Source organism: Dermochelys coriacea, chromosome 11, assembly GCF_009764565.3.
Source record: "Dermochelys coriacea isolate rDerCor1 chromosome 11, rDerCor1.pri.v4, whole genome shotgun sequence".
Lineage (NCBI taxonomy): Eukaryota > Metazoa > Chordata > Testudines > Dermochelyidae > Dermochelys > Dermochelys coriacea.
The window spans coordinates 45532864-45544167 of record NC_050078.2 but is presented as its reverse complement, the minus strand read 5'-3'; the positions used below and the strand labels follow the sequence as shown (position 1 = coordinate 45544167).

General features: G+C 37.7%; 1 protein-coding gene across 14 annotated transcripts in view; it reads right to left on the bottom strand.

Annotated features, from left to right (window-relative positions):
- Positions 1–346: 346 nt before the first annotated feature.
- OSBPL6 (oxysterol binding protein like 6) overlaps positions 347–11304 on the bottom strand; it is a 213892-nt gene continuing 202934 nt past the window's right edge. For all 14 annotated transcript variants that reach the window (XM_038422141.2, XM_038422152.2, XM_038422145.2 and 11 more), the window contains 8 exons: positions 10368–10505; positions 9942–10005; positions 9369–9447; positions 8065–8209; positions 5294–5438; positions 2916–3042; positions 2045–2167; positions 347–1121 (listed from right to left, as the gene is read on the bottom strand). In XM_038422141.2, the coding sequence (XP_038278069.1) occupies positions 1013–1121; positions 2045–2167; positions 2916–3042; positions 5294–5438; positions 8065–8209; positions 9369–9447; positions 9942–10005; positions 10368–10505 (930 nt within the window). In that variant the 3' untranslated portion in view covers positions 347–1012. The remainder of the gene's footprint in view (positions 1122–2044; positions 2168–2915; positions 3043–5293; positions 5439–8064; positions 8210–9368; positions 9448–9941; positions 10006–10367; positions 10506–11304) is intronic.

Below are 11304 nucleotides of genomic sequence, written 5' to 3'. Positions count from 1 at the left end.
AGAAAGTGCCTGTCATGTTTACAGTGCTATCCAGCGTCTGGAGAGAAACCAGAAAACTTCCTATTAAATCCTTCTGTGTTTCTAGCACTGTTGCAAAGCTACAGTAAATTCTAATTGTATAAACAGTTATGGGGAAATGTGAGAAAGTGTGAGGTCATGTCAAATCAGTGGCACACATGATAAATATATCACAGCATTACGCATGTTGTATATGAATTTTCTGACTAGCAATCCAGATGCATTTACCAAAACTGTCACAAAGTTAGCTAGCTTTCCTGTTTCAGTCTGATTACATAACCAGCTTCGCAAAGCTAAAGCATGTACAGCAGGTCTCTTTCCCTTCTCATCAGTTTAGGTGGATTTTATTTTTAATAATACATGATCGCCAATATTTAGAATATGAATAAAATCTGCTGCTCACACAAGCCTAAGAATACATATTTTAAAATGACTTATTGGATATCTTCATGTTTTGTTTAAGGCATGAACAATGGCATATGAATGGGAACAGCTTCCAGAAAAGCATTATGTCTTTTTGACAAGGCCAGTCCAAGCACATCACACTAAAGGACTAGCCTCAAGCTGTAAATGATAGACTGTTGTAACACAAGAGTTTTTAACAAAATAGGTTAAAACAAAATTTTTTTTTCTTGCATTTTGTTTGTTTGTTGTTACTCTCAATGTCAATTTTAAGCACCAGTTGCAATTTTGTGTATTACAACCTCTTCTGAACAGCTTTGGATAACGTATCAGCTTCCTTTGTTTTGCATTTTTAATACATGAAACTTTAAAGGTTATTTTTAAATGGCTGCTGCAAAATAAAAAGGATCCAAAAGTGGTCAGGGACCTGGTCTAATGCACTTTCGAAAGTCCATTATAAAGATGAATATAAAAGCGAATGGTAGGTTTTCTGTAGACCCACAAACCACATTTAGCTATAAGAAACATATTGTGCATAGTTATTATTTTTTTCTTCAGAGAGTGATATGTTTACTAGATCTACATTCTCAGTTTACCAGAGTATGGGGGTTTCTACTTTATTAAAGCCAGGATCCTTTCGCAGTTCCCAATAGGTGTCATTAGAAACCCAGCTCTCTCTTTGATTGGCATCGATAACTTTTCTGCAAAAGCAAAAAAAGACAAAACAAACCCAGATGAAAATTGTCTTAATAAAGGTTTGATTTAATATTTTAAAAGGATAAAATGCAAACATCAGAGATTTAAAAATAAAACAATTTTATAACCTGTGTTAAAAGTGAAGGCATTTTAGAATATCTAAGGATCCAATTCTACCATCTGATTCATAGAACCCAGCACCCGTGTGAAGCCCTATTGACTTCAATGGACTCTGCATGTGTATATGTGTCCAACCATGTAGACCAAATTGCAAGATGGGAGCCTAATTTACTTCCACCATTTGTGCTGTTTGTTTCCTTTCTGCATTTCACTCATTTTCTACAATAAAATTATGCCAATCAGTTTCACCAGTTAAGGGAATGTTTTAATTAAAACAAAACAAAAACCACACTACCTCTCCCCGCAAAAACAAAACAAAAACCAGAGTAATTACAATTTGAAAAACTACCTTAAAAATTCTGTTCAAGTTGTTTTAAACCTTCTTTCCACCACCACTTTCTTTTTTTAAATTACACAGCTAAATTTAGGACAAAAATGAGTTGATGCATTTGCTTTAGTATTTCCTTCTTCACTATTAAGTTTGATGCACATTGGCAGGGTGATCTGAAGAAATTTTTAAGGCTATTGCCCACGTCTTACTTCTCTTGTAGACTAACTGGGAACATCAGCTTCCTAGTTTGGTTAGCCAGTATTAAATTAATTTAAAAATATGTTAAAATTGCTTCAGACACGGGTCAGAGCTCTGAAAATATTTCTTAGAATTGGATTGTTTCCATCTTTTCACTTCTTTATTACACTACCCTGGGCCTGCCTATTTAAGAGGCAGATGCCCTCTGCATTGATCTCTTATGTTGGTGGCTGCACAGAAATCAAGTTATAGACTTGTTACTGAAATCATTTTACTCACTTAAAAAATTTTGGTTTGTATTCAATGTTGTTCTCCTCCATGTTCCGCCTTCGACTTCTCTGGAGTTCCTCTATTCTTTGCTTTTCTGTGGCTGCAGCTTCTACATTTCCTTCTTCCAAAAGTCTATACAGATAACAATGGATCTTTTAGTAAATATACAATCTCATCTTCTGTAAAAGCACACTGTGTAATAACATTGCCAGAAAAACATTCATCCCAGAAAACAAGGCCAGCAGCCTAGAAAAGCTATTTGTCCTTGAAAAGAGCTACTGAGTTCTACGCACCAGCTTTAAGGCCAGAGCCCATTCAAAAAGTAAAATTATTTAATTTATATTTAGGAATGTGAAGTATAATTTCTTAGTCTTGTTTACATTTTCAACTCCTGAGAGCAAGCCTCCTACTCTCTGCACAAACAACAGGATAGGATCCTTCCCCAGCATGCAAGAGAATGATAAGAAACAAGAATTGCTGATATGCCGGCTCACCAGCTACATATGCATGACCTATAGTAAGGCATGTGCATCTCTCCAGCTATCATATGATACTGCCAACAGCAAGTACTACCAATGGGAAAACATTGCTTCTATTCATGGGAGTAGGAAAGGACACACCAGAGCATGCATTTCCTGGAATTTTCTGGAATTCTTCCTTTGCCATAAGAATCCCCATAGCACCAGGATCTCTGTATTGCTTCCCTTTCCTGAGCTGGATAAGCCAAGACTTTTACTGTAATATTTAATATTTTCTTTTTTTAGCAGAATCTAAGGCATAGCACATGTTATAGTTCAGATCTGGGAAAAATTCAGTGTTGGGGTTCAAACTCTGCCATAAAACAATCGTAAATATTAAACATATAAATGAGCTTTCTTGCCTCTGATCTGGCCTGAATCGTGCATCTGTTGTTGGAAGAATATCTTTCAATACAGGATCTAACTCATTGAGTTCAATAGCGAACCTTGTAAAGCCATAATAACGTTCATAGTGAGTTGGCATGGAGCCTGTATAAACATATTTGAGAAAGAAAAATGCTTATTTTACTATTTTTATAAACACATACAGAGAACCCAATGAATTTATAAAGCTATAATAGAGAATAAAATATTTACACTTTCTAATTCCTTTATTTGATATAATTTTAAAATGTATCAAATATTATTTTCTAGGTAGAACATCTTTCATTTAATATGAATGGTAACTTATTACACAGTAGAGTTATTTACATAACAGATCAAGACTTTTAAAATCTTTCTTTGCTTTTAGGAAATATCTGAAATATTTCTTCTTTCAAGTTAAAAATAAACCAGTCTCCACAAAAGCAAATTTACTGGGTCTCCCTCCAAATGTTGGTATCTAAACAGGTTCATAGTGTGTGATTCACCATTGCCCTACAGCTCTTCTCCACCAGTGCAAAATGGGTGTAAAATGCCATCAAATTAGAATAGGGACTGTTTACACTCTGTGATGTTATCTGATAAAATATGACCATGTAGATCATTGCTGCCATCACTGTTATATAATTGCTATAAATCTTGTACAAAATGTGGCATGTAAGATGTCTATGGAAAGGATATGATTCACCGAATATGATTATGCTATCTTTATGCATGTATAATTTTTCTATTTCAAGTTATGAGTATTGGCTCTATAACTGGATTTCAAATGTTTGCTCCTGGGGTAACAGCCACAAGGTATTTAGCCTGCACATCTTGAAGGGACTATTCAAATTAAGTGGCTCATCAAGGAACACTTAACTCACAATGGACCATGGGAGACACCTATCTACACTTAATGGACTTTCCTGCTATGACTAAGCAAAATTATGCAGGGACATGTGACTTGCCCAGGTGACTCTAAACTCCGTCTTTTACCTGTAATTTTCCACTAGCTGTGCTAAGGGCTTTGTTTGAAACAATGGATTTCCCTCCACATGTCAGAAGCTATAAAAGGCCCTGGAAACATCTCCATTTTGCCTCTTTCCTGCTCCAGCCACTTTCCTGCTCAAACCTCTGGATTTATACTAAGAAGAGCATTCTAAACAAGGATTTGGAAGCAACCAGAGACTTGACTTAAGCCAGCAGTTTATTTCATCACTGCTACAAACCTGAACCAAGAACTTTGCAATTATGGTATTGCATTTGATTTCTTTAACCAATTTTAACTCTCACCTTTCTTTTTTTTTTTTTTTTATTAATAAACAAACCTTTAGATTTTAGATACTAAAGGATTGGCAACAGCATGATTATTGGGTAGGATATGAGTTATATATTGATCAGCGTGTGTGGCTGGTCCTTCAGGATCAGAAGAACTTTTCATTTGATGAAACTGGTTGTAAAGAACCACTCATCATTAAGTCTAGTTTTTTTCGTGATGATACAAGGACTGGAATGCCTAAGGAAACAGCTAAAAGAAAAGGAGTACTTGTGGCACCTTAGAGACTAACAAATTTATTAGAGCATAAGCTTTCGTGAGCTACAGTTCACTTCATCGGATGCTGTAATCTGACTTCTTGTTAGCCAGTGTGGTGAAACAGAAGTTACTTTTGTTGCTGGTCTGGTATAATTTAAGGGAAAATAACCACCAGTTTTGGGGTGTATCTGCCCTATTTCACAGCAGTTTGTCCTGAATTTGCTATTCTCAGTTGTGACTCACAAAGGCACGGCTACACACCCACTTTGCTCTAGAGTAAGGAGGTGCATGGTAATGGTGGTTTGAACCCTCATTGAACCCTTTAAGCAAGTAAGCAATTTTTAAGAAACTTAAATCAATGGGAACCGCAAGTGCGCACTATCTTTGAAAAAGAGACCATTAGGGCAATAAGGGATTGACACAAACCTGTTTATCCTTTCACTTATACTGGTTTTACACCAATGTAATTCCGTTTAATCCAATGAAGATACCCTGATCTGCACAGGTGTGAGAGGAGGATAAGGCTAACATTTACATTTTCCTTTCTCCAAAATCAAATTATTTCCTCAGATTATGTTTCCAACATGCTAAATACCTGTGACCAAATTTTAGCCTCAGATTTGGAGCAAAATCTAAAAAATGACTCATGAGATGCAGCACACAAACTTTTTAGATACTTTTACATTTAAAATAAAAGATACCAATAGCTGCTATGCCAATTCCTCATTATTTATCTTGCTGTATATTTTGTTTCTCCGTTTGTATTTAAAAAGGGAGGCAAAAAGCAGCTTTTCACGAGACTAAAGCCACCTGAAGTATTTCAGTTGACCAGAATTTTCTTACCTGGTCTCCATATACATTTTGCTGAAGGTGCAACCCCACAGTATAGCCCTTCATGCCACTTTCCAAAGAGGCGATGCACCACCTTTCCTTCTTGATCCATGACAATCCCTTGGACTTCATTTACATTTGAATTCCAATAATTCACCTGAAAATGTACCAAAGTGAAGAAAGTGAACAAAGTTGATTTCCTTGTCAAACTGTATATCACATTATCCCACTGCATACTTCTAAAAATTGCAACACGTAAAAGTCAACTGCGGCCAGATCCTCAACAGAGAAAAATTAAAGGCTATTAATTTCTTGAAATTGAAGACATGTATAAGGATATGACATCTTTGCAATTCTGCTACAAAAATTATTTCAGTAAATCTATACAGAATTAGTTTGCCTAGCAGATGTCTACCCTGTTTAGATTATAAAGTCTTAATGGGCTGTGATTCCATCATTAGGTATCTTTTTCCAGTACCAGGCACATTGTTGGCACTTCAGGAATTAGAATTTAGTCCAATTGAATATCAGTTACATTAAAACACAAAACAGAAAATAGCAGCCTGGAACATTCTGGAACAACATAATATGCTGAGCTTTTGTGTTGATCTCTAAGACTAAGGAAAAGTTTCCTTGTATACCTCAACATACTTTTAAACAAGTGGATTACAATGAAAAATGTTTGGTTCACAACATTTTATAGATAGTGTGACAGGGTAAGGCCAGAAGGATATAGGAATGTAGTGAGAAACAGGTATGTTAGCCCCAGGCTAAACAAATCCCTGTTACCATGGTAATCAAATGGCAGTTGATCCAGGTTAATCAAGACACCTGGGGCCAATTAAGATCCTTCCAGAAAGCAGTGGGGACAGCTAGGTTGATTGGGACACCTGAAGCCAATCAGGGGCTGGCTGAAACTAGTTAAAAGCTTCCCAGTTAGTTGGGGGGGGGGGCGTGTCAGGAGCTGTAGGAGGAAGTCACGCTGCTGGAGAAACGGAGCAGTACAAACCCTTTCAGGCACAAGAAAGGAGGCCCTGAGGTAAGGGTGATGTAGATATTGAGGAAGTGGGGGCTGCTGTGGGGAAATGGCCCAGGGAATCGTACTCGTCCTGTTTCCAAAAAGTCAGCTACCATAGCTGATACAATTAGGGTCCCTGTGCTGGAGCCCAGAGTAGAGGGTGGGCCTGGGCTCTCCCCCCGCAATTAATCACTGAGACTGGGAGACAACAGAGACTGTGCGAGGGAAGACAGCTTCTCCTCACCTCCCTTGCTGGCTTATGATGAAAATGACTCAGTACGCTGTGACCGTTGCCTCTAGAGAGAGAAGGGCTACGTGGAGGGCCACAGTGAGCCTCTGAGGCTAGTGTAATCCATCAAGAAGCGCAGGACCCACTGAGACAAGGTCAGAGCTTTGTCACAATAGGAAAACAACAGAATCATAGACGTGTAGGACTAGAAGGGACCTCAATAGGTCATCTAGTCCAGTTCCTGGCACTCAAGGCAGGAATAACTAATAACATAACAGAATGTTTCTGTATAAGAATCTATACATATTACAAATGCTTCTTATCTGCCACTAATGGGTGGTTCCAGATTTTGCATCAAAGTTATCTTTTGTCCCTCCTCAATCTACTGCCAATCCCCATAACGGTTGCAATTTAAAACAAAGAAAATCGGAATACTAGGTGCATCAACATATATATGTTTATTGAACATAGCAGTATTTTCTGAGGAAAATAGCAGTCTGGTAGTTTGTAACAGGGTTCAAGCTCATTTAATTATCTGTGCACACTGGTAATATATAGTCTTTTCACCAGTCAGATTCCTACACCATTCTGTAGTAGAAACAGACCCGCTCCTTAAAGTTAAAAAATCAGATGTATATTTTTTCTCTTCCCAGATGCCTAAGCTGCTGACACTGCCACTCTAAAGACTGGCAAATTCTTTGCCCAGATCCTGTTACCTAAATGTGTGTGTGTGGGGGGGGGGACTACTTTCATCCCACAGCACCTTGTATTTGCTTTCTCTCATTCTCTCCTATGTCCTCCTTTTCTCAAGCATTTCTATTCCCTTCCCTTTTACCTTTAAACAGTCTGGTTCGAAAGCACTGACCAAGTCCTGACCTGAGACAAGCTACAATGCATCACTGCAGCCACTGAGGTGGGCCTTTTGATGTTGAAGTGTATGTAGCAACACCAGTGATGATAAACTCATTATTTTAATTATTTTTACAAAAAAATTAAGCTCTAGCCGATCCACCTTACTGTTTTTATACAGAACTATCACCAGGACATATAAATACAATGAAGCAGAACACCATTATTCTAAATAGATAAGAAACTTAGGATCAAATTCTGATCATGGTTAGAACAGTCTAAACCCAGAGTAACTGCTCTGAAGGACAGAGTTCCTCCAGGTTTTTACTGGCCTAATAGAACAGAATTTGGCCATTTGCATTTTAAAATTAAAAAACAGTAATGTATTGTCAATGATGCTGACATTAAATGGGCACAGACACACACTGACATCAAATGGGCTGGTCCAGCAACAACAGAGACATGTTAATACCGGCAGACATCTCAGATCACAATTTAGGTGGAGTTTTGTTATTGGGCTTCTTACCTGATAAGATAGTGGTGATGATACAGAACAGGGAAGAAGGAATTTAGGGGAACAGCAGAAGACTGAGAAGACAGAGGAAACTGTAGCCAGGTCTCGGCTAAGAAAACTGTTCTGCTTACTTTTTGTCATATATTACCGTTGCATGACAAATCATAAGTTACCTTGACAAATGTGAGTTTACAAATACAAACACTGCTTTTTGTGTTTCTGATAGTTATTTCTCCATAATGCTCTATCCATCTCCTTCCACTAAGGATGTTGTGTATGCAGGTGGTGACTTTGTTCCACACGTAGTAATCTCCATATCTGGGAATAATGTTAGTATATAATTGGTAATGTAAATTACATTTCAATATTACTGACAAAAAGTGAAATCCAGCCAGATAATCACATACACAAAATAACGATATCTCTCAAAAACATTTGAATCAGTAGTCTGGCTCATTAAAAGTGTAGCTTCCATACTATTATGCCCCATTATTAATCCTAAATTATTCTATATGGGTGAAATTCACAAGAGGCTCTGTGGATGCAATGGGAACTAATAAAAGTAAAATAGGTCTGAAATAGAAAGAATAGAGAGGAAGTGGGGAGCAGTAACTCAATGGCATATTGTCCCCTTTCCTGAGAATTCCTCTGGCAACTCCATGCAGTCAGAGCTTCCCCAGTCCTGGGGGTTGGGAGAATGGAGCCAGAGAGCAGATGCTATACATGGCATGCTCCCTTCTGAACCTGTCGATAGCCAGGCCAATAGATATATGCAGAAGGCAATGTTGATCTTTTGGTATTAACTTCCACTTTGTAACAAGATGGAGGAAACTGTAAGAAAGATTCCCTATGGAAGCTGTGCTGCCAAAGGGCACAGTGCACTCAAGACCTAAGATCTGCAGATTCCTAGGCTTTGAGGGTTTGGGAGGCCACACACTGCTCGGCCTCTGTGACCAAATCCCCTCTCCCCTCCATGAGGGCTACATTTGAAGGAAGCCATTTGGCCCTGTCTACACTACGGAAGATTTTGAAACGTTTCCCTGTAGTGTTAATCCTGGTTCAGATGAGCCCAGCATTAGCACCCTTGAAAGCCCAACTGCAGACAGAGTGCCAGCTGCTGACAGCGTTGTACAGATTTGCTCTGGGCAGCTCAGCACTCCAACAACTAGGTATGGAGTTGTGCCTTCTCACATGCACCTATTCTCCTCTACCAGTGAGATGCTTTTAGAGAATTCCCTGGTTTTCCCTCCAAGTGCCTGACTAAGCCTTCAGTCTCCAACAATGCTTCATCATCTCATCCTGTAATGGGAGATCGGAGCAGGGAACTCACATCCTGCCAGCTGCTAATCATAGCATAGTGGGATCTCTACTCCCCCATCACAATCCATCCAGCCCCCAGAAGGAAGAGCAACTGCCTAGATTTAAAACAAAACAACAACAACAAAAAACAGCCAAAGGAAACAAGACAGTAACTTACTTTGGAAAAGTCACATTCAGTGTTCCAATTGGCAGGATTTCCATTGATTTCCCCCAGAACTTATTTTTCCATCTGATATCTAAATAATAGTGAAATATTAGAAAATTACAAAAGTCCAAAGTATTATATTTTCAGAGATCTATGCCACTAAATGGCATACCAGATGATCTATGCCAGACTGCCTGTTTTGAACAGAACATTAACCTGCTTTGAAGACAGAAAAAAGGCTATTCAGGAGGGACCACCTTATATCAGAGAGACTAATGTACCCCTTGCCTCCTAACAGACAACAGTGGATTCTGTATAAAGCTTTTAAATAAAGACAGCAGAACAAATAAACATAATTCAAGTCACTCTGGCAGTGATGATAAAATACTGCATCGGCTCGTTCCTTACAGTGTAAAATTGAAACACTTTAAAGCAACAGCCAGCACTAACTTAATATAACAACTATACTAATCTCTTAAATAAATTCAAGAGAACTACATCCCTAATTATAATAATTTTGAGATCATAACATTTTTATTTGATTAAAAACTTGATCTTCAGGCTTTTGAATTAATGTATATATACCTTGCCAAAAAACAAAATTCTTTGATTCACAGTGACAGGCAGAAATGGGTGGATGATGGCTAACCTGGAAAAAAAAAATTATGGTGAGGAGTTGTTTAACACAAAAGAAGTCTTTCATTTTTAAAAATCAGTGCACCTGACAGTTACCTCAAGTTAAAAACTGTACAGTCATGTATATTACAATAAAAACAAACAAAAAGCCTCAGAATGTTTAACGTGAAGTAGACTTTATTTTTACAGCCTCCTACATTAAAGAATATATTTTACATAAATCATTTTAGTTTCTTTTCCATTTTTTCTGGATTTAATAACTTTCACGTCAAACTCTCTTTACTTTAGTGGGAATACAAGCTCTTAACTATAAAGAGAAATTAAAGTCACTCCGCTGTCCAAAGAAATGAAGATTTACATAGAAACAGGTTTTACCTGCTCTGAGAAAAATCGGAATCCTTTGTCTTCCCTAATACATTCATAAGTCTCACCGAGCACTGGATTGAATGGCTTGCTTCCTGCTCTGTAGTAAGTGGAGGCATACCCTGAAGCTGCAAAGGCAGCTATGAGAACCTGTTAAAACACAGAAAAACAACTAAAGATTCCTCGGTATGCTCCCTCATCATTGTCAATTGTGTGGGCAGCAGTGTGAATAAATGTATCATTTAAAAACACTTAATTGCCCCTTTATTTGTTCACTATTTGAAGGACTGCATAGTAATAGAAAACTATCTATGTCCTGCAAAGTAATGAATGGAAAGGAAAGCCTACAGCATCTGGTTATTTATGTGTCTAAATAATACACAAACCTTTGGGCTGCACATCACCATAGCCTCTGGGAACACAGAAAACATAAAACAATACAATAGGATCTTGCTAATCTACACAGCCCATAATTCACAAACAAAAACTGATGATCTCTCACCATTCCTCAGCAGAGGTTTAATGGCAGAGTTTGTATTAGCTGAAGTCTCGCAATATTAAGAATTTATTACGTTTACGAAATATACTACAGAACATTTACTATTTGCTTTGAAGTGCCATTATAGAGGCATTGGTGATGATGACTTCACAGTTGAAGTTGTACTGACATTTTCATTTAGAGAAGGATTAAAATCCCTTTGTTTCTTCCTTTAAATTCAGATTAAATTTTGTCTCCAAATTTGGCACAATAATTCTTCAGAGGACAACTGAATTTTCTATGTAATATTTTTGATAAAATATTTAGTAACTTTACTGTTGTGGCCAGATTTTCAAAATATTGAAATTTTGTTCTTTTCTTCCTCACATTTGTTTGGGCTCTTCTAGCTAAACAACCAAAGTTCCCACAAACTTCAGAATTCTCTCTCTCTCTCTCACACACACACACACA